Source organism: Stegastes partitus, unplaced genomic scaffold, assembly GCF_000690725.1.
Source record: "Stegastes partitus isolate 25-593 unplaced genomic scaffold, Stegastes_partitus-1.0.2 Scaffold153, whole genome shotgun sequence".
In the NCBI taxonomy this organism is placed as follows: Eukaryota; Metazoa; Chordata; class Actinopteri; family Pomacentridae; genus Stegastes; species Stegastes partitus.
In genome coordinates this window covers 687,862-712,250 of record NW_007577884.1, presented here as the reverse complement: position 1 = coordinate 712,250, position 24,389 = coordinate 687,862, and the positions used below count along the sequence as shown (strand labels likewise).

Genomic DNA, 24,389 nt, shown 5'->3' with positions numbered 1-24,389 from the left:
TCAGCATCCGTCTTTAAAGTCTGAGACATTACAGCCAGTAGCATTCAGATGGGAGCAGGTAGAGGGTTTCATCATGAGTTAGATCTTCATTAAACACAACATTAAAATGCATTTTGTTGTTGCTCAGATATGACATTCAGCTTAAGACCAGTGTGAGCGGTCAGTCTGACAGTTTAGCAGGTATCAGGTGGTATAAGGCTGGTGAACATGAACTGTTTCTGTCTCTGTATGTGTGTTTGTGGTGAATCAGGAGCATCCAGCTGAACCCGAGCCACTTCCAGAACCATCTGCGGCAGGCCGTCGTCTACAGGATGCTGCACAGACCCTGGCTGGCAGCAAAGTAAGTGTGTGTGTGTGTGTGTGTGTGTGTGTGTGTGTGTGTGTGTGTGTGTGTGTGTGTGTGTGTTGAGTCTACCTGCAGTATTCTATCATTGTTTATTATCATCAGTGTCCTTGGGCTGGAGCTGTGTGGGCGTCGACACTGTTGATGTGACAAACTTTAATTCTCCCACATGTGGTCGGTTCTGAAGTCACATCAGCAGCAACAGTCAGATGTGGCTTCCTTTTATTGACTAAACTCTGGTCTTTACAAAATGTTTCCAGAATCTAAACAGGTTAAGTCTGAATGAAGTTAAAAAAATAAAATCAAAAGCATCAGTGAGCGGGCTGCTGATGCCTGCAACAGAAAGTACGATTATATGTGTGGTCCTTCACCAATAAATCAGGAGACTATTAATGTTTAGACATTAGAAGTCAAATGTGACCACCAGTGCTCCGTATGAGTGAAGATTATCTTTTTACGGTTTGGTTTATTCATAAATGATCATAGAAGTGGTTTCGCACAACTGATGGATGTCACTGGTGACCACTGACCGATATGTACACGCAGCATCATCGTTTTCTTGTTTTGTTTTTTTAAAAGCATTCCAGAGGCCCATTGATCCCAGTTAACGTTAGCACCCTGGAGTAGGGCCTTGAAACGCAGTGAGCATGTACGTTGATGAGGTTTATTAGCGTCTGAATCTGTCCTACTGATGCATCACATGCAGGAGTGAAGACAGACGACACAGGTCCACATCCGCTGCCATGGAAGAGCCAGAAAACACCAATAATTAGCAGGTGTGGAAGTTAAAAAATTAAAACTGTGCTCAGAAATCCCATAAAAGTGGACAAGCAGCCAAACAGCCACTGGGAGCCCATTTGATGCACATGGACAGGCTGGTGGTTCTGTTCTGAGGGTCGACTACAACATGAACACATTCTTCTCCTGCTGGACATGGAGGCACCACTTTGTTCTGTAAGTACAGGTAGAGAGATGCTGGCTGAGCAGAGCAGCTCCAGTGAGGAAATGATGGCGGACGGCGAGGCGTCTCAAACTAGCTGCAGCAGGCGTTATGCAAACCGCTAGCATGGTGACGTAGATAAGAGCAGAAGAAAAGCCTGGACGGGAAACTTAGGACTGCAAGATGCTCATATTGGTAACAAAAGTGTTTAGGGAAGAATTTAGCGATGCTTTCACAAACAAAGTCAGATAATCTGCGTATATCGTGGTTCACAACTCAGACAACACAAACCATCACGTGTCCAACAGTCCAGCAGCTGCTGAGTGTCTGGAGGAGAAGACGTGCTGAGGGAGACGAGTAGAGACCAACAAAGAGGAAACACTACATGTAACTAGAGCACCAGCTGTAGGAACCAACAGGTTCTGTTCTGGTCATACACGTGGGTTTCTGCTGCCACTAATAGAGCCGCTGTTGGAGAAGCATAGCAGTGGACGACTGGTGTCACATCGGACCCTGATTTCAGCTCTCTGGCAGGTTCACAATAAAGCCGACACCGCCTGGTAGCGCTGCAGCCTTCACGGTTCTTATGGCATTTTAAAAAGGTCCACCTGCATCCCAACATGCTGTGAGTGTCCCTCCCCCTGAGGCGGGGTTATAGCGCCACCTCCCTGCTGGGATGAGATTACACTCAACAAATCTCATACGTCAGCTCTGCACACACATAACTGCAGCTTTTCAAATCTGATTTGCATTAATTTCAGTTGAACACGACCGATGCTGTGGTTCTTGTCGGTTGGACTGTTGGATCTTCTCAGAGCTTCTTCCTCGTGTCACATGGCGACAGGTGATGCTCTCATCTATCGGGAGCTTAGTGCAAAAGATGCTGTTTGTTTGTTTACGCGCGGCTCTCCTCCGTAAATCCAGTTATCATTCCTGAACTGTGGCTGTTTGGACAGAACCGCTCTCCCCTCGTTGGTCCTGCAGCACCACAGATAGCCGATCTGTCCACGGCGGAGCAGCGACTCATTTAGACCCAGTATTGGCTCGACTGCAGCATCGTTCACTGTCTGGGTTTGAGTGGAGAAGTTATCACGGTACAGTGATAAGTCTTTAACAGGAAGATTTAGATGAACTGCTGCCGTTAATCTCAGGACTTAATCGTTCCCTTTTGATAGGAACAAAAAGAAGAGCTCCTTGGGAGTGAGTTGGACAGTCATCCACATCACCGATAGCGTCACATCTCCGGAGCTTTTAATAAATGTCGGCGTCTTTGTCATTCGTATCAGTTGTTTTGTTGCAGCCTCTTGTCTCACTCTCAGCAGACTGCAGATAAATTTAGCTCGTAAATCTTTCTCCTCCAAGAACCGGTAACCTCAGATAACTTTGCAAACAGACACATTACATCAGTGAATGTAAGATTTTTGTGCAGCGCTGCAACACGTTGTTTAGCTTGTAAAGGAGAGATTTTCTGAGCAACAGAGAACTTCTGCTCACCGAGAGCTGCAGCATGTGTTTCTGCAGGATCCCTCAATAGGACGTAGAACACTAACACGTCTATTTAACGACCTTCCACACCTTTTCATTTTTAATTACCGTAATTGTCAGACTATTGAGGCACCTGAATATAAGCTCCACCCACTAACTTTGAAAAGAAAACCAGGTGTGTACATATACAGGCTGCTCTGGTCTCTAAGCTGCAGGTGTCCACGTTGGAACATGAGGTATTTATTTTTAAACCTTTAATTAAATGCGTAGCGGTAACATACACAGATACGTACCGTAGAGGCTTTTTTCCGAACACTTCCTGTAACACGGCTGGTTAAGGAAATAAAACTCCAGCAGCTACCAGGAAAAGTCACTGATGGCTATCTTCATCTTCCTCCTGCACTAAAACCACTAAAGTCGTCTTCTTCAGTGTCTTCAGGAGCTGAACAGCCTCAGAATCACTTCATCACTTCCTCAGTCTCTCTGTCGTCGTCGCTCTCAGCTGGTTCTCCAGAACTATCAGTGGTACCGGAATCAAATAATACCTCATCAAAATATGAGCTTCTACTTTTGCCTCTCCATTCAGTTGAGATACCAGAGACACAAACAAATGACAAGAGGGGGAAAGAGCAAAAGATTAAACTGCCAGAGAGTGTGTGTGTGTGTGTGTATGTGTGTGTGTGTGTGTGTGTGTGTGTAGGAGAGCTAATAGGAAACGGTTGGTTCTTCGTCTTCTCTCCCTCCACTTGGTTTCCTTCTCCCATTCTGCCCTTCCATTCTTCTGTCCCTTCTCATCAGGTCAGACTGTGCTGACAGAGCACAGCCTGTCTGTCTGTCCATCTGTCCAAACCTCTCCGTCAGCATCCACCTCCTCCGCACACCCACCATCTCACCCCTGATTAGCTTCACTGAGGGATGAGTTCTGTCACATCCTGAAAAAAGTGGACAGTGGGATGAAAAAAAAACGTAAAAAAAACAAAAAACAAAGTCAGGCTGAGCTTAAAGGGACACACACGGGTTTCCAGCATCACCTGTTTAGTCCCGACAGTCAAACCAAACCAGGGATACTGGCTGCTCCACACTCACACAGTCTGGGAATGAGGCTGAAATCCGTTTTGCTCATCAGAGAGGTATTCTGGTGCCAAAGGCAGAACCGCAAACAGGAGGGCGGTTCATTCAGATGGGCTCGTTGTGGCTTATTTGGTGGAAAGTGTGTCTCAGACTTTGCGCTGAGAATTGATGTCTCCGAGCCACATCTGCCGGCGCGTCAATCTCCTGCCACTTTGGGGATTTTATCAACAAGAGCAAACCAAACAGTCTGAGCGAATGTGCAGCGAAGATGGAATAATGCTTAAAATGTAAATAAGTCATTTTATTTTAATCACTCCCCAGCCAGCAGATGCATTTAAATTAGCATAAAAATGTTTATTAGGCTTTAAAAAGGAGGCTCAGTGAAGCAGGCTGCGTTGATCTATCGCCGTGCTGCTTAACTTTGGGACTGCGAGCAGGTTAGAAGCCATTTCTGAGGCTACGTTTTTGTCTCTGTCTCCTCACCGAGCTGCTCTCTCACATACAAATATCACCACAAAGCCGAAACACAATCACACACACGGCAGAGCAGCAACAACAACAATGCTCACAACTCCAAAGAGCCTGATCGCTGTTTAATCTTAAACCCTTGGTAGAACAACATTTGATGCTGTCACTGATAGCACAGAGGAGGAAATTTATCTGCTTTGAAGACGGTGATTTCAAACGGCGCTTTATAGAGCATCCGTCCCTTTGCCGGTGCGACCGACGCCTCAAACACGAGGCTTTCAGAACTCAGCTAAGTGGTGCTTCCCTTATTAGTTTAGCTCAGAGCAAAACTTAGAATGCATCGACTTTTATCTGCCGCCCAGTATATATACAGGCCAGAGCCTGCTGTATACATTGTGTACGCTCTGATCAGCGGGAGATGCTGACTGAGACGGGACTCACCACTCAGAGGAGAGTGACTGTGGAGGTTTACATGTGGAGTAAAGTGCACAGAGGGCTGATTTAGGAGACCTTTCAAGGCAACTCACCAAAACCTGGCCACTCATCAGCCTGTGTCCAGCCAGTCTTCATGCTTCTGCTCCACTCAGCTTCTGGAAAACTTGTGCTGACGTCCATGAATTTCAGTTGAACGTCGATGAATTCACTGACTTCAGCATGCAGCAGCAAACCATGTTGACCTGCCGAACGAGCAGGATGCTAAAGCAGCCGAGAAGCAAACGATACAGATGTCGCCATTCGACGTTCGTTGGTCCTGATCTTAATCCATCTCCTTCACCTTCACGTTTGTGGAGCCAATATTTAGATTTCATTAAATGAACCCAACACAGTGCATTTGGTGCTGTTTTCTGCTTCTGCAGTATTTTTCTCTGTAAATAACTTCTGTGTTGTCAGATTGGTGGTTTTTTTCTTGCTTGCATTTTGTCTATTTGCATATTTTCTAAACTTGCAGTGTGTTGATCTCTCAAGGCCACCGAAGTACAGGGCTGTGAACAAGTATTCAACGCCCTCCTGAGTTCTTTCTCCGTGTACCTCTAAACTGTATCAGACCTTCAAAACCAAGGCAACCTAACAAACACAAAATACAGGTTTTAAATGGGATTTTTATGTATTGAAGCAATGGGCTTATTGAACACCAACTGGGCCTGTGAGGGAAAACAAACAAACAAAAACATTCACCCCCTTCAGTACGAACCAAAAGCTCCCAAACTGCATTGACAATGTGAGTCCCACCAGCCCTGTTCGATCGACCAACCTGGACCTGGAAGGTGGGACGGAGCTACACCAGTCTAGGAACGCTTACTGAGATACTGTGAAGTCTCTAGAAACATTACCTACAAATGACTTTCTACAAAAGCGAACCTTCTCAGAGGTGACTCGCTGTCAAATATTCTTCTGACGTCAACTCACCCAGGAAATAAATATCAAACATCCCAGCAGGTCTCTGTAACCTCAGTGAAGGTCGGTGTTCTTGACTCCGCTGTTCAAAGACGATGGAATAAAATGACATTTGGGACTTGGCCGAGGGACAGTCCACTGCTGTTCTGTAAGAAACTCCCTCTGAAGGAACATCAGACCCTCGGTCAGGCGTGGAGGTGGCAGGTTGTGTAGATATGTTGCTGTTTGTGGGTCAAGGCAGGTGGCCATCACTGAGGGAATCACTGCTCCCTTACATATAACGAAGTGCGTAGCATTAGTTTAACTACATGCAGCATTCCTCTGAGAAACCTTGTAGTTCCTGTGTATGCTACTCCTCCTAAACACCATCAGGGATCAGCCCTCCATGCAGCCAGTACACTCCACCACATGGCAAAAACTTCTCAGGAACAACTCACGGGACACAACAAAGAGTCTGATCGAGCATCCATGAGATTACCAGAAGAAGCCTGTTCCACAGAGGCCCCACCCGGCAGCCCGGAGGACCCAAAGGATCCATTACCATCCAGTGCCAGACACCACAGGACACCCCCGGAGGTTCTGAGTCCGTGGTCCGATGGGTAAAAGCCGTCCTACTTATCTGAGCTTGTAGCACTAAAGTTTGCTGTCCTGCTTTCTGGTTGACCGGGCCAGTGAGCAGAGCCAGAACAGCTCCCGGACCAGTAACTGATTCATAGGAGGACCGCAGACAGAAACTGGACCTATACTTTAACCTGCTCAGTATGTAGCGCGTCATCCATCAGCCCGGTAACGGCCTGTCTCTCTGTTTTAATGTCTGTCTCCTTGTGACAGTGTTTCCCCGACTTCCCGGTGGCCTTATTCCCCTCTCCTGTGTCCCTCATCATATTTTCTATCCGGACAGCTGTCAGAAGGCCACCAGGGTTATTATCTTGATATGAGATACACCATGTCGGCCTTGGGCGTCTCTCTCTCTCTCTCTCTCACTTTACCACCTCCCCCCCACCCCCCCCACTCCCCTTGTCCTCTTCTTATATCAGGTAATAGGTGTATTGATCTCTGGCCACCTCTGTTGCCAGGTGACAGACGGACTGGTGGGAATTAAGTAGTCAATCTGCATTATTGACCATGCTTGCTTTTTATAGCCCCTCCTGTGTACACGTGGTCGTACACATGCATGCTTAAACATGTGTGATGTTCACTGTGATCACTGAGATCTTTTTTTTTTTAACCCACTCCCCAAAAATGAGACATATTTTAGCCAAGAATGAGCCACACAACAGGCTGATGGCACTCTGATTAATCAGATGTCAATTGAAGGCGGGCGACCTCCTCTCTCCATAATGAGGACTGGAAGCTTACGTCAGCTCACAGTGTCTGGACCAATTTGAAGAGGCAGAAAAGAAGAGATGTTTGCATCAGCCGTGAGCCTGGTGTCCACTGGGGAGCTCTTTACAGCGTTGGCTTATTTCTTCTCCTTGTTTACTGTGGAAAGGACACGCTGATGACAGCTCTGAGGGCTGAGTATGCGCTCATAGCTCCGGGCCTCCAAAGTTTAAAAAAAAAATCTCAGCTTCAACAAAAGAGTGCGTTGCTTCAAAGAGGTTTCAGTACTTGGCGTAGCAGCAGCAGGGGCAATGACAAGTGCTTCCCCAAGTGGCTGCTGTGCACTGAGAAGTAAAATGGAGATGCTTTACAAACGCAGGGCCCTCAGTGACTGATGCATTTTCAAACACAAACGGCTGCACACTGCTGTGCAAGACACAAACACCACCTTCACTACAACTAACAAGCTTTAATTTTTAAAAGAAGTTGCCTATTTATACAGAAAGTACCTGTTATGTTGAGGAACGGCCTTCCCTCCCAGCATCTCTGCTCAAGATTAAAGCTATTTTCAGACATCGGGGGAGAGCGGCTGCTCTTCTCTTGAAGCTGCTGCCAGTAGAGCTGATTATGGATCAACTTCTTGACTCACCAAGTAACCACAGACGGGCGCTTGTTATGGCCTCAGAGGCTCCTCTGAGAGACAAGCTGCCCAGGAGCTGTGGTGAGAATCGCTGGGATTGTGTCCTTGAGAAGTCGTGTAAATGCATCACAACCGTTCACCCACAAACCTGAATGTGTTCAGGTTTATGCATAGACTGAATGGTTTGTAGTATTTTGATCCTGTAAGTATGAGAAGAACTAAAGGTGGCTATCAATCATGCTACCTGAGAGGCAGGACTGTTACCTGAGTTAATAGTTTCACATATGAGCTTAAACACACATTAAAACCATCAACAACTGAGATGAACCTAGGACGGGCCTGTGAGCGTCAGAACTGAACCACGATCAGTGGAAGAATGTTGTGTGCTAGGAGGAATCATGCTATCGTTCATATCATATAGACGGCCAGGAGCACGTGCATCAGGGACAAGATGGCGTCTGTGAATGCACGTCTCTGATTTGGAGAATGTTCAGGATTTCTTCTTTGTTCTGCTACACGTGTGTGGTTGGTTGTCCGGTTGGGTTACAGGCGAACAAACTGCCAGCAGGTCCAGTGTTCATGGTGCTTTAGTGCTTTCTGATGCTGGTGGTGTGTGGCTGTAGCTCGGGTTGTAAAGCAGGTTGTCTGCTAATTACTGAGTTTTTTGGTTCAATTCTGGCCCCTTTATGGTTTCCTCAGGCAAGGCACTGAACCTGAAGTTATTGCTGATGACAGCCAAGCGCTCTGGACAGCCACTGGTGTGTGAGAGCAAATGAGTGGGTCAAGTACGAGTTAAGTAGCTGAGGTAGATAAGAGGTATCTCAGTGCAGGTCATTTACCATTACTAGCCACTATCAGCATGAGGGCAAACTACATAAACTACAACTCAGTTCATCTCTCATTATTCTGTTCTGGGCTCCTGTTTGTCCACGCTGAACGCTCTGACTGAGGCTCCACTGAGTATTGACTTCACATCCAGTGAGTTTGAGTTCACCCACTGAAGTGTGTACAGACGTCCCCATTTCCCACTAGATGGGATGATTATACCGTCATTGTCCTCTGGCTCACCGGGGACTCGACTGTATATTGTCCAGTGAGTGGTGCAAAGTCTATCAGCTGATGGTAATCTTTGGACAGGCCCAGTGCGCTGTAATACATCATCTATCGCCATGGGAGGTGTCTATCAACCGGATGTGTAGCACTCCCTCTCTCCTCAGCAATGAACACAACTCCCAGAGGATTTAATTAATCACTGTCTTGGTTCGCTGCCACACACACACACACACACACACACACACACACACACACACATCTTGTATTACTGCAGGGCTTCTTGTGCATTAACTGACCCACTGACAGTACAGACATGGATACAGCGCTCCGTCCTCCATCAGAATTCGTAGAAGATTGCATTTGTCATTAGACAGTTCTAATTACTAACTTTGTGAACATGCATGGAGGTTTAATTCTCAAATTACAAGCCTTAAGCGCCGACATCGGAGCTCACTGAGCCATTCTAGCCACAGTTAATGTGGAAGTTTTACTTTTCTAATACTATTTATTAGCTGTTGTTGTTGTTGTTGTCTGAAAAGAGGCTGCTGTCCTTTGGTGTGGACGCGGCAGTCAGAGGAGCTAAATGCATTCTAGATATTTACCTCTGTACAGTGTACGGTAGTGTACGTGGAGTAGCTACTGCATCTGTAGTGGGACTCTGGGCACGTCCAGCCTTAATGCACGTGCAGTAAATTCAAACAGAACTCAAAACTTTGCAGGAACTGGACTGAGTGACATGAGGCTGTTCTCCACTGCAGGGACAGTTTAAGGTGGCCTCCACCAGGTGCTGTGGTTCACAGAAACTGCCCCGTTCAACTTTTTTCAGGGCAGTTTTAAGGGAAGAAACGAGTACCGACTGCAGGATATGTGCTTCTGAGCAGCCCTGGAAAACTGCCGTGTGGGTTTCAATGCTGATTGGTCAAAAAGTAAGTTTCACCATATAGGCTGACAGAGCAAACCCTCCATTGTTCTACTTCTCACCAAGAACTGGAGGTCCATCCTGTACATTTCTGCCACACATCGAGCTGACATCACCGCCGAAGCTGTCGTATCCTACATCGCAAAAGAAACAGAAAGCCTGACCGGGCAGCTTACAGAGCTGCTCCTGCACACATTCGTGCCACCTCATGCATGTCCTGCAGTGGAGAGCCGCCTATGGAGAAGGACCGACACGCCGTGTGTTCAGACAGAACACGGAATGAACTGGAGGCGGTCCGGTGCATACAAACTCAGCCAGAGAGTCGAACTGATGTGACTGAGTGTAACTAGAGTGTAATGTACCAGAGGAAGAACAGGCTGCAGGGAAATTATAACACGTACGCTGCTGTGGAAGTTTGCATTCAGAGACGAAGCTGAACCTGGAGAACTTTTGGCAAAAACGCAGCAAAAAGTTGATGAACGCTGGTTACTGAGAGAAATAAACATGCTTCCTAATCAAATTTGCTCAAACGTACACCTGAACTACACACAAAACAAGCTTCCATATAGATAAACTACTGAGCTTCTGGAATATATTTCACAGCAGCCTCTGATGTAGCATGTAGGAGCAGAATAAAGTGTCGCTCTCTTCCTCCCTCTCCTCGTCACTGTGTTTTTCCTGTCTCCTTCCACCCCCGGTCCTGGTACCAGTCAGCCATCCCACCTCCACATCACACGTGGCTGTCAGCCTCGTATGACGGAGACACACTCAGCCAGTAAATGGGGCCTGGAGGGGCTCTTAGCACCACAAAAGACGGCTGACCTTGGAGAGCTGGTGTCATTTACAGGCTTTGTTAGAGTCGTCCGTGTACCCACAAAATTATAATAGAGAACGTTGCGTATGGAGAAATTACAGCCTATGTCTGCATCACCATTACACACAAGTGCAAAGAAATATCCAACACAGACGTGGACGCAGCAATCCCTCCTGTGGAAGCTCCCTGCAGTGGAGACATGCTTTACATTCACAAAGACTGACAGAATGCTGCTTTTAATGTCTCACTGTGTCAGGGGACATCCACGTCTCTGCTGCCTCCTCACATCATGGCGCACACATACATGCAACAGCACACACTCACACGCTCTGTACGCCCACCAACACACACATCACACATGTCATACATGTCCACGTATGCGAATCTAGACACATACTAACACACCTGCGTTAACGTCGAACATACATGCATCCGGTGACAGCACAGACATTAAAGTGTTTAGCCTGGCAGGGAGCCCGGGCTAAAATCCAGGCTGACACACATCTACCTCAGAATAAAAAGTAAAAAACCCACAAAGACGAGGAGAAGCTGGGTGTCGCTCTGTTTCATCTCAGTCAGCTCTGACGTGAATGCAGAGGAGCTGTGGTTGGCCTGATGAGGCGCTTTCTCACTATTGTCACATCAGAGACGCGTTTGTCACCGACTGCTTCTTGCTCCAGTTTTGTTTTTTCAGTAAGAAACTCGGTGAACTCTGCTGACCTGAATTTCCAAGTTCCAAACAATGCTGTGCTTTTCAGTGACACATCAGTGGGACACAGGTTTGTTTTTTTTTAAAACAAAAACTGATGCTTGAGTGAGACTGTCAAATGCAATGCAGCTGTGCATAGAGTCACATGAAGCATTATAAGTGTGTGTTAAATTAAAAATAAGTATTTTAGTGCATGATCAACATTTACTAGCAGTGAAAAGGTTCGTGTACCAGTGCAAAATGACACAGACTTTATTATATTAAAAAGGCTTTTATACGACTAAAATCTGATTATTAGTTAGAAAAAGGCTGAACAAGGCTAACTGGTGTAAGACTGAATGTAAAAGAGGAATCAGTCATGCTTTTATCTGACTGTCCTTTGGATGAGTTTAATTTGGACTTTTTGGCGCTGACGTTGGTACCTTCTGTCATTTAGACCAAACGAAGAGGAGGTTGCTTCGCCTTGAAGCCGAGTAAATCCTGGTATTTTACTAACCTGCAACAAGGTCCAAAGGAACCAGTTACCGCATCCCGACCCTGTGGCTACGCCGTAACGAATGCGGCTGTTCGGCGAGCAGCTGCTGCACCACTTAGCTTCCACGTTAATCAATAAGAGGAGCTACAGCAGCGCATAAGAGGCGTCGCTGTGCCACAGAGAACACAGAAGTAGACCCATCTTCTGATGATGCCGTTTACTTGTGTGCAACCCTTTCACACACAAATGGGTCAAAATGTCTTCATTCTTATGTTCTACTTTGGTGTCTTGGTTGTTCAGTTGTTTAGTAACTAACCAGATTATCCAGGTGACACAAACTCTGTACACTGCAGGTGTAAATAGATGTTAGACATCTGACTGGTTAGGTGACATTATGGGTTCTGTGTGGCGCCGGCATAAGACCAGAGTCAGGTTAAACACCATAACAGAGGAAACAGACCGAAGCGTCCACAGAATCTACTCCCAAACTCTGGACTCTGGTGCTCACCTCAGGTCTAGTTCATCCCTGCTGTACAGTCGTGATGCAGATTGAAGCTTCTTTGACCTCATAAATTATAAAGTACAAACACTGACCCTGGGTTAAGCAAACAAGTTTGGCAAACAAGGGTCCAGAGCAGAACCCACCACTTCCATATAAACCAGGACACTACAGAGTACTATGTGTGTATATGTGGAATCAGCTCCTCGGTATCGGCTCAGGACATCTGAGTGTGCACCCAGGTGGAAGAAAAAAGACATTAAAAGAACCACATGAGTCACGAGGGTGTGAATCACGAGGGCCACATTTTGCCAAAAGGCGATGAGTTTGTAACTGTGAAGCACGAAACGCTGACTAACATGAAAGGCAGCACATCAGGAGCTGGGATTTGGGGAAAGAGTCACAGCAGAAGTGCCACAGTTGATCACAAATGCAGCTATATATAGAGCAGCAAAACAAGCGTTATGTGGTGATCACTGCTTCCACGTACACGCTCCTGTAATTATTCAAATAATATCCGTATTGTGCTGAAGCATTGCAGAGGACACTGGATCTACAGGACACTGATTTGTATTCTTTGTTTTTTATATATAATCCATCACAATCACTTATTTTAATCATGCAAAGATGCTAAAACATGCCTGAGACGAAAATAGCAAGCAAAGTATAAGTTGTTCCCTTTTCCTCACACGTCAAATCCTGTTTTAATCTGAGTAATTACTGTTTTAACCGTTCAGCTGCGATATCTTGAGGCGTGGACGTGATCCTTTAAGCTTTACCTTCACTTGTGTGCCTGATGCTGAAGACTGAGAGGATGTCAGCGGGCCACAGGACAAACCTCACAGCGCTGATTAAACTGCAGCTTGACTTTAAAATGACTTAAACGTTGTTTCTCATTTCCTGTTCAGCTCAGAGGGACGTGTGAGAACATGTGGACGTGTTGTTGCCTTTTCTCAAACTGCTCAGCAGCGTGATTGAGGTTCTCTGACAGACGCTTTCCTCTCTCTCTGTCATCAGGAGCGTCCTGACTGCTGACTGGCTGTATTGTCTGTCGGGAGGCACCGAGCGCCGGATCAGCACGCAGCTCAAACTCTATTGGCAGGTGTGTAGGACAGATGGGCGCTCAGCAGACAAGTGCAAGTGCATGAATGATTATTGGTTAAAGGACTTGCCGACTGGGGTCCTCGCTGGCCGATCCATCAGGCTGTTAGCAGCCTCTGGTTGCAGCATAAGGCCTGCTAAAGAGTTTATAATGAGCCCACAAGGGCAAGGTGGAGGTGTGTGTGTCGCTGCTGCGTCTGGTCCCGACCACAGACTTAACCTTAAAAATCAGTAAGAGTAAAGAGCACAGTCCATACGTCACCCCGGATGTCTTTACATCAGACGCTGGCTCCTGGACTCTGCTAAATGAACATCATGACGTTAAGTGTAGTCGTCTGTCAGAGGGAACAAAACCATTTAGACTTCCTGTTTCTGTGTCTAAATGAGGTTGTTTCCTCCTAAATACACAACAGCATGAAGCAGCTTTTCTGAACAAACTCTCCAAGACAAAGAATTATCCACATGAGTTTATGAACATTAACTTATAGTGTGACAGGAACAGGTTGTGCTATACTTCCAGTGTTAACAAATGCTTTTCCAGTCCGGCGTGAACACGGTCAGCGTCGCGCTAATCATCCTTTTAAACACCTTTCCTGAGATGACAGATTTCTTTCCAGAAGTTGCTCTTCATCTTCGGCTGACTCTGAGTCTTTCAGCCTGACGATGAGCAAACCAGAGTCCTCTGATGAATGCAACGATCAAATATCACACAGATTAAATGAGACACAAAGGACGGATTCAACTTCTCCTCCGGTAAAGCTGTTCTCTGAATCCCGTCTCCGTTCCTCTGAGCCTGGATGATGTTTGAAGCACAGCAGTGAGGATCCATAATTGGTTGTTGTCTGGTTTGATTGAAGCGCTTAATGAGACGGAGCGTGATGTGATGAATGGCCAGAATTAAAAGTGTTTTGTTGGTTTGGCCATCACCGTCATTTCTCAAACTGCTTTTTCTTATGAATACTGGAAAGCCGGTGTGTGCTAAACTCCATACATCTCAATATTTAACTATTCCAGCTCCGACCGTGATGCAGAAGGAACAGCTGACCACAGTGACCGCTGGGTCACGGTGTAAAAAACGATATGAGGCTCAAACAGCCCCAGAACACCAACGATTAACGGCAGAGACACCATTTGGTTGGTAAGATTCTCTGGTTTTAACAAACGGGACAATAGCAGGGCTGCGTCATGCCAATGCCAGATTCCTGTGTGACTTCTGCAGTGGTGTGATGATGCATTTTAAGGTGTCCGTAAGATTCGCCCAACTGTTCTCCCATCTGGCTATTATTACATAAAAACTGTGGGTTTTAGCGTGACAGGTGTCCTGTGCATGTCGGACGACGGCGACACGTGGAACAATAAATGCATTTCTTGGAAGCCGTTAGTTTGAAATAGCAAACACTTGTTCCTCTTTGAAACAACGCCTAAAGAGCTAAAAAAAAAACCAAACATCTAAAAACAAGAAGACACAAAAGACATAATGGACAAAGGGAGTCCATCCTCAGCAACTCGTACTGCCCACTGTGATTTTAAAACACTCTTCCTGCAAAATTCTTCACTTGCAAACTGTTGGAGGGTTTTTTTTACATGCACTGCTCCTTTAATGTCCAACTTCAGCTCTCAGACTGAACCACTCGAAGCCTTTTATTCTCTATTGATTCACTGCTCTTAACTGTAAACTGCAGGTATTCACGTTAGCTGCATGTCAGACATTCCTGCTTCATCTTGATATTTAAAACGTACACATAAAACAATGCATCAGGATGTCTTTTAGTTCATTTCTATTTAATTACTCACATCTAGCTGGCTGCTAAATTATACATTTTCTGCGGCGTGACTAAAGCTTGAACTTGCTTTTGTTTTGGATGCTGAAAGCGTGCGTTCTTCACCACACAGCAGCCCTTTTAAATCACCAAGAGCCACTTAATCCATTGTCTGTATAACTGCATTGACATGTGCAGCTTTAACCAATTACAAAGAGTTTAATTCTGTTTTCTGAGTGGCTTTATGGATGTTTACCCTCAGCGCCTGTTTCCAGCGTTCTACACTGACTGATCCGTTGCTCTGGGAAGGATAGGCGCAGTTATTCAGGTAAAATGCAGGAGACAGGTGAAGTTGCAGGATAGAGGTTTTTCTTCTGGATGTGACTTCCTGTTGGCAGAACTAAACCTGCAGTTTTTTGGCAGCAAGTCAGATGTTCACCTGCCTTGAAAAAATAAAGGCGGCGGCGGCGGCGGCAGCGTGAAAGGACATCCTCAATGACAGAACTCAAGTTCAGACTGCTGGTTTTCTTTTCTTCCTGGTGTTCCTCCCTTTCTTCCTCTCTGTCTGAGGACAGAGGAGGCTCCTCCACCTGGAATGATGCCCTCTCTTTGTGTTCTCCACTGTTTTAAGGATCCTCTGTGTGTGTTTTCGCCGTCCAAGCTCCGTCATTTGCATTCGCTTGATGTGAGATAACTGCAAGGAGAGGTTTTGGTACACAGCACATCAAGAGAGCTCTGGTTTGTGCTTCTCTCTCACCCTCCATCCCCATGGCAGTCCCAAGCCACTTGGAGCTGCTGTATGTTTGTATGTGTGGATGCATTCTGTTAAAGGCTTTTCACTTTAATTAAGCTTATGCCAGAGAAGCCTCTTCATCTGTGCCGCTATCGACACCATTACCACCACAAATCGGTTTGTGTTTGTTTCTGGCCTCTGCCTCAGATTTCATTTCACTTTGAGAGACAACCACATCTGATGCTTTGTTCTTCACCTTTTCATCATTTTGCACAGACGAGGAATCTTTTTCAACATCTGCAAAAAATAAAACAGGCCACTTCTTTCATATTTCTTCTCTGCCAGACTGAAGTTTCATTTCCTGACGGGTTTTTTTTGTTGTTGTTTTGCACTCTTGCCGTAAAAGAGTCTCAACTTGGGCAGAGCAGTCCTCAGTAGAGTAGATGGTGGGGCTCAGTAGGACCAGAGGATCAGACTGGAGCATCAGGAGGCACTGATTTAAACAGTAAAGTATGCATTTACACTGTTTAATAGATAGCTACTGCTGCTTACAGCACCATGCTGCTGTTATATATGGGCTTCAGGCATGATAACCAAACGCTGGCGTGTGTTTTGTTGGGCGACCATCTGAAATGCAAAGAAAGTCTGAAAGTCAGCTCCATTTGTTAGCATGAGGCCCACGTGTGCGTACAGCTGCCTGCTGGTGTATTAATCCTGGTTGACAGTCAGACCCACATAGAGATAAATCTGCTTCGTCCTCTGTACAGCCGACCTAAACCCTGAGCAGACCTGCTTTTGTGGTGCACCTTTGTCTCTTTCTGCAGGTAATAATTCAAGTAAATATGAAGCAAGCAGTGTGTCTGTTAACAAGAAGGCAGTAAGAGTCTGTTAAAGAAGCCAAACGCTGCACAGAAGCCACATAGCGGTACTGGCTGAGAAGTCAGTTACATCCAGTAAGAATAAGTAAATATGGAATTAGTGAAAACATTATTTCATCTTAATGCTGTTTGGAGGAAGAACAACAATGAAAACAACACCGATCCCCAATGACTCTGTCTGTAGAGCTCAGTGTGATGCTGCCTTGGTGCTGCCCTCCGACTGCAGGCAAACGTCTCAGTGCCATGAATGGTCCTACGACAGCAGCCACCTGTTACTCAAAGCAGACGCACCTTTAAACTTTAAGCCTTATTACTGTGTAAGCAGGTGAGTGAAATACAAATCCACCACCTGAAGTAGCTTCAGACAACACGCCTGTTGTCTCTGTCCAGCTGTACACGGGTTTATTTCTGCTGTGAGGTCGGCCATGCTAACACGGGGTTCAGTTTGCTGTTAGAGAGAAGAGACATGAAATGCAAAACTACAATCCACATTCTGGATTCACTCTGCACACTGGTGAGATATGTCTGGGACGGATGTAGAGGAAAAGATACGGTCTGCTTATCTCCAGCCTGGTACACGAAGCACGCCTGTACACCGGTACCGGTACCGTGTCTGTATCAGCCCAACACACTGGAACAAACAGGCAGTGTAATTCTACTGAAGATGTTCCTAATCACTAAAATCCCCACTTGGTTAATCAGAAATTTAGATTTAGACGAGTCAACAAGTCGAAAATTAGGAAAACACAAAAAAGCCAAAACTGAGTGGATCTAACAATCTGATTAAACACCGTCTGAGAAGCACCGCTCGTACTGAAGATCCATTTGAAGCATGCTGCATCATGCATGTGGACGTTATATATGGAACCGCATATGACAACAGCTCATCAAATAAAAGTTAACAAACATGTTAATGAGCATTCTTCAGTGTCTGTTCTGGACGTGGTTCCCCATTTCTCCAGCCCAGTGGTTCTATGCCAGTATATTCTGGCAATGTGCAGCCTTATTTCTAGATCAAAATCCTGCCCAACTGCACTGCTGCTACCAGATGCCATGTGTCCCACTTTCCACCTTGTTGGTTTGGAACATCTGCAGCCTCAGCTGGTGGCAGATACCTGCAGCACATCCTGTGTTCATGATGGACATGTTATCATCAGCTCCTGGATCATGTACGGATCAGCCAGGGCTGCCATGTGTAACTGTGGCTCGACTCATGATGCACTCACTGTAACCAGGGTTACTCTGGAGTACTTCTTCAGAGCACTTGAATGTGAGACGAGCCTCGTGTCCTCACCTGCAGGCATTCGCATCACCTCATGAGCACATTTTGCAGCGATCTGAAGACGAACACACTCGGGCTTCACTCTCCTCTGCTTTCTGCCCCAGGCTATGCTACATGAGGCTCAGCTCGTGGAGGAGGACATCTGTGTGATGTACACGCCGTACTCTGGGGAACCTACAGCCAAGGACATCAGCCGAGCAGAGGAGGCCTGCATGGAGCAGCATCCTGCCCTCACCGACCTCCTGTTCACAGGTGTGTTTCAGGTACAAACTGGAGGAATCCAGTTCATCAAGCCTGGGTCTGGGGACGGTACCGTCGGTTTGTTAGGTGGCTGGTCCACATGTCAAAGACTGCTACATGGAAGGCTGTCCAGTGTTTTTACTGCCATGATCCTGTACGGTGAATATCAGTGAGTTTGGTCATCCCTTTAATTCTAGTCACTTGACCAAACACCTGCTAAAAGGTGCACTTTGTGTCTGGTCCTAGTGTTCCAACCTTGGTCCTGTGGGCTTAAAGGTCCTAAAAAATCCATTTTATTGTGTTTTTTTTCTGCTTTATAAACTCTGATGTGTAAAATAATAGTCTCCCAGCTGTACCAGTAGATGCAGCGTTCCAGTGGAGGAACCAGTACTCATCTGGCTCTAATAACCTTCTTACTGCTCACTGCTTGTAAGGTGAGACATTCGGAAAAAGCCTTGCGGTCCTGCCAGGTCCATTGACTTCCTAAAGCTGCTTGTGCTGGTTCTAAAAGGTCTCAGCCACAAGCAAAGCACGCCAGATGTTCTGCTGCTGGCCGCAAGAGTGAACGCAAGCATCTTCATGTTCTCTGGTTTCACAACCGCAGTGTTCGCTGATGAACTCACAACACACACGAGTTAACAACAACGGCTGTGCTGTCACTTTGGTGTAAAAGTATCAAACAGAAAAAAAATGGTGGGAATCACAGGTGCACAGAGTCTTCTTCCTGAAGTGGGCGTGGCCAGCAGCAGCTACAGACACTGAAACAGCCCATTTAGAACAAGGCTACAACCAACACGTACACAGCTAAAGTAAAATCAACCATCTCAGCAGGACTGTCAGCAGAAAAACATTCTGGAGATGTCTGACTGGTTAATTTACTATAAATGGGCACAAAATGAGGCCTTTAGCGGAGAAGTGCCGAGCGCTGGATCGGACCGTCTCTCAACACGCCGTCCAAGCTGACTGAGTCAAACAGTCACTCAGGTTGTCATCAACGTTTCTGACAACACAGATGACCAGTGAGTCACCGTCCTGTTGACTCAGACAGCTGAGACTCACAGACACTCGATTTGCCAGCAGGTCAACCAGTCAGTGCATCAGTCAGTCTGTCAGGAGATCAGACTGGAACCAGGAAAGTTCAGCTCAGAGGGAAGCAGTGAGGCCTCGAGCTGACAAAACCCTCAGATACCTCAACCTACAAGTAGTCAGAGAGGACGAGGAAGAGGACAGCAGGAAGTAAAGAGGGAGGATAGTGAGAGGAGAGGGGAGGTTAGGGGGATGGAGACGAGCAGAAAGGCCGAGGTGAGAGTCTTTAACTATAATCAGCTTTTGGAGGATTTTTATTTTTTTTTAAAGTGGTGATAATTGTTGAATAAATGCTGTGTGCAGAGACTGACTCTGGATGCTTATATAATACATATAGAACACCACGGAGTGGGAACAGGAAGTGTGTCTCATGTGCTGAATTTTTTTTTTTTTTAATTTAACCTTTATTTAACCAGGTGAGTCCCACTGAGATTGACATCTCTTTTACAAGGGAGCCCTGGCCAAATAGCTGTCCAGTGCAGAACAAAGCTGGACTACTGCAGTCTGGTACCTCCTCCTGTGACCTCTGTGCCAGAAGATGGAGAAGAAGCTGCAGTTATTTTAAAATATACACATTATTGTGCTGTCCAGTGTTGGAATATACAAGAACATAAACTTTGTTTTGTGCTGCGTTTACTTCTCATGAGGATTTCTACGGGCAGCACGTCGATGGGTGTTCATGTGAACTGCTGGCTGCTGTAGGATGTGTTTTATAGTCCGTCACTTCATAAACATTTTAATAATTAAGACAGAGTATTGAATGTTCTATCTTTAGTTTACATGAATGCTTTCTGTCTCCAATAGCATGCCGTCCTAACATCAGTCTCTGGTGCAATATTGTAACTGCTGTCAGCTTGTGGTGGAGTTGAGGCGGTGCAGGAGAGTACAGCTAGCAGGGGCAGACCTTAGAACCTGCACAGGCCGTTGTGTTCACTGATCGTTTATACCTTTTAAATATTAACGCCAGCTTTTCATCCGCTCCACCCTATTTGTGTTGAATGTGTGATGTCTGTTTACTACGTGGTTCTCTGCGCTCAGCTTGGTGGAGGAAAATGCTTCAGTGCTGTCTGGATAAACAGGGATTTCCTGAACACTCAGAGGGCTGATGGTTGCATCACAACCTCACCGTGACAACGAGGGAGTTCTCAGCATCACCACATCTTGTCCTCCAGTCCACCCTCTGCTCAACACAAGCAGCTGATCAGGTCTGAGAGGGGAACTGTTCCCTAACACAGCAGACACTGAACAACCGATTTACAAACAAGACTTATGGCAGAGGAAAGACTCAGACTTTTTATTTAAAGAGCCTTCAACCAGTAGCTTTGTATTAATATTACAGTCTCATGTAGAGATGAACCTCCATGCGACTGTGAGCAGGACAGCTCCAGACCTTCACAGAGGTGTTGAAGGTGTTCCAGCTCCTTATTTCTGCTGTCCTGTGATTAAACTTCATGTTTCCAGTTCCTCAGCCATCAAACCCCTTAAACTCAAATCCCTGAATCACTGACATATAAAAGTCTCTGAATGGTTCAGATGTAACTCTGAGCCGTTGCAGATGTATGAAGCCCTCCACTCCTTCTCCACCCACTCCTCCCCTCTTTGTGCAGCTCGAGCACAACAGCTCACCTACAGCTCTGCTGTAAAACTACTCCACGCTACACACTGGCAGGTTTTATTATTCAAGCAATTAACATTCAGTTAATTCAAACATACATACAGGAAGAAGGATGATACAGAAAGCTCCATCCTGCAAGTCGACAGGATTTGTTCTGTAACTCTGGAGGTCTGAATGTGTGGTTCTGAAACGGTCATTGGTCCGCTACAGGCAGAGATGCTCACAGGGTTGACTGCTTATTTTATATTTTCCAGCATATTAAAAACACAATATGAACCCGTTAACGAGGTAGAAGACCTGATTGTCACGACATTTTACTTTCTCAGCTGCAACAGGAAGTTTACTTTAAAAGCATGAAAAGCTCCTGTACACTATTATTTGATTATTGTCATTACTTTTTATTATTTAAGAAGGTGAACATGATGTTTAACGGACAAAGGAAATGATTAGTGGATACAAAAGGGAGAGACGTGAAGAAAGAAGATGACGAGGACTGTAAAGACGAGACAGTCTGGCTCGGATCACTGCATGCATGATGGGAACAGAACAGAACAGAACAGAACAGAACAGAACAGAACAGAACAGAACAGAACAGAACAGAGGACAAACAGGAAGCGTGAAAATTAAGATAAAGGAAGAGATCAGTGACCTTCAGATGACACAGGTCCTGGACGGTCACATACATACATTAAGACACGACTCCAAAGGAACACAAGTGGGAGGACGACTGTGGCAGTAGATCACAACTACGAGACAGCATAGATGGAGAGAGTGTCTCTGAGTGGAGGAGCTCCCTGCCTCTGCGTATTCCATTATTTTCTTATTCCAGGACGCCTGGACTGATAGAGCGGGCCACTTGTGATGAAATTCTCAGGACTCCCCTCTGAAACAGTTGAATGCATCAGCGGAGTCCTCAGAAATGGCATCTCCACCTCGGGAATCTCAAACTCTCCCCTGAGAATTGTAATGAAATTATAGCAGAAGAGCTGGCAGAAGTGTCCGCCTCACCACCAGAGATCATAAATCCCCAGAACAACCCCCAGACTCCTTCCTGCCCCTACTCCCCCCTTTGTCCTTCCCAGCACATCTTCAATCCATCTCGACTTATTTTTTCCTCCTTTTCACATTTCTCTTTAATAGGTCATGATGATATTTTTCACCTCTCTCCTTCCCTTCCTTCTTCCTCCATTTACTCATTTGCACTGGCCCTTAGACCTCAACATGAACTTCCTCCTGCAATCCCATTTATCACAGATTGGATTTCTCCTGCTATCCAGCTCCTCTGGAGGCTACTCAATCTCCGTGTCCCTGCTGGAGCAGAATCTCAAACCCGCAACACTATCACTTCCACCATCATCAGAACCATGACACTGGCTGATGTAGTCAGCAGTCACAGCGGAGAGAGAAAGGAAAGGACATCAGTGGCTGGAAGCAGTTCTTCTGCTGCTGCATTGTGTTTGATGGAAGCACCAAAGTTTGACTGAAGTACAAGTTATACTACACCGACTGCATAGTTCACCTCCAATGCACTAAATCTTATTCATTCAGGTCTTGTCTTTGTATTCTGTGGATATCCAGTGATCAGGGACACAGATATAGAAATATGCTGATCTTCTTCTACCTGTTTCTAATAAACAGACTGTAGTGATACTCCCTGACATGACATCGTTTTAACCCTCTGAACCACAAAACCACAGGCAGCTTTGGTTAGATGTTGAACTTCCCAACAGTTAAATGAATTGTGATATTTAATAAAAAAGGTGAGTAGGTTTGTATTCTACACATCTGGTTTAAACTAGTTTAATGACTATTTGGTTGAACTTGTGTTTACACCGAGCAGACAGGAGACGAGTTTGGGCAGAAAGTAGAGACTGAGAAGAAATCTAAACATATTTAAACAAGGAAATAAATGCAGCACGACTCCAAGTTACTGGAAGATCCCTCAGCACGGTGAAGCACCGTCCACGAGTTTATGGGCCGAGTGGTGTGAAACACACAGAGTCTGTAGAGGCTGCATTATGAATGTATTTGTTCACCTGTGGACACTTGAGCTGAATGTGTTGAAAATAAATAATCTAAGAATTGTTTCACTTTAGTTCTTTAGTTTTTGTTTGGGTTTTTTGCTTTATTTATGATTCATGGCACTGAACGTTGTTTTACTGATCCAGGCTTTAATAGGAACGGTGACCATGTTCTCCACATGTGAGTCCATAAAGCAGCTGTTTATCTGATGGATATGTTCTACTACAGTGACTTCGTCCATGTGAAACAGTTCTCCATCAGACTTTCTTCTCACCTTTCCTCCCTTTACAGTTTTGTTTGTTTGTTTTTTACATGAAGCATGTCCACCAACAAAAGCTGAGAGGTCTGGGGTCTGTCTGCCACGTATTTACCTTTAAATGCCCCTGAGTGAAGAGAAGCCAGCCTGCCATGACTCAGCTCATAAATAAGAGTCAGCATCACACCGGGAGCCGTAAAGTTCACCGTTCACATTAAACGTTAATGTAGTGGCCCCACTACAGTCAGCGCCACTTCAAGCCCAAATCAAAATGCTGAAACACATTCGGATTCTGGTCCTGTTCATCCTAACCTGGACTCCACTTTCCTTCTGCTCAGACTCCAGAGGAGGCCACATCCTGCCCCAGACCACTGACTGGCTCTCTGCTGAACCCCAGCAGTACCTCCTCACCCTGGGCTTCAGGAGGAGAGAAGATGGGGTGTTCCTCAAGAACATATTCAGAGATCTCTGGCCCGATTCACCAGGTGTGTGTACAGTGTATGAGTCGTCTACTGCTGATGATTCACCAACACGTTGAGTCAAATGGAACATGTAATCGCCATTTAATTGGCCTTATAGTATAAAAACATCCACTGAATGAACACAGATGGAGGAAACTGGGACTGTGTCACATGACTAATATGGGTATGTTACAGCTTTAGTAGCTGGTAGTTTAGTGCAGTGTTGAGTAACTGATGAAGGACATGGTTCACGATCAAAGAAACCAAAGACATGAGCTCCTGAACCACATGTTACACCGACGACGTCTTAGATGCACTGCTGGGGTGGAAACTTGATCATGACTCTATGGTCTGACGTCCACGTAGAATATTTAGGTTGTTAAATGCCAGGAAGTGTGGAGCAGAGTTCTGTCGGGTCCAATCCCCGGTGTAGTGTCACAGAGATACAACATACTTCTGATTTACCACCACTTTGCCCACTTAGGCGATGCCACCCCTTTATTTATCTTAATGGGACCAGTAATGTTCAAAATACGACCCAAGTTAAACTGGAATTATCCTTTAAATGACAAAAATAATAAAGCATCGAGCGACGCCATATGTTGGTCACACTGCGTTTACATGGTGTGTGTTTGCAGACCTACTTCAGCACATTGGAGGATGCAAGCACACCTCATTACCCTCCTTCTCTGTACACAGCGAGCAGCTAAGTGGGTCAGCGCCGCTCTGGTTCTGGGTAATGGGGTATCTGTTCCAAAAGGGGAAGCAAGCATGAGTAAAAGGACGCGGCCATGAGATCTATGCCATTGTGTACGTTAGCC

General features: G+C 45.8%; 1 protein-coding gene across 1 annotated transcript in view; it reads left to right on the top strand.

The window, feature by feature from the left end:
- LOC103355479 (spermatogenesis-associated protein 16) overlaps positions 1–24,389 on the top strand; it is a 47,211-nt gene that overhangs the window by 20,790 nt on the left and 2,032 nt on the right. The window contains exons 3-6 of the mRNA XM_008279302.1: positions 251–340; positions 13,152–13,236; positions 17,993–18,197; positions 23,446–23,592. Of these exons, the coding sequence (XP_008277524.1) occupies positions 251–340; positions 13,152–13,236; positions 17,993–18,197; positions 23,446–23,592 (527 nt within the window). The remainder of the gene's footprint in view (positions 1–250; positions 341–13,151; positions 13,237–17,992; positions 18,198–23,445; positions 23,593–24,389) is intronic.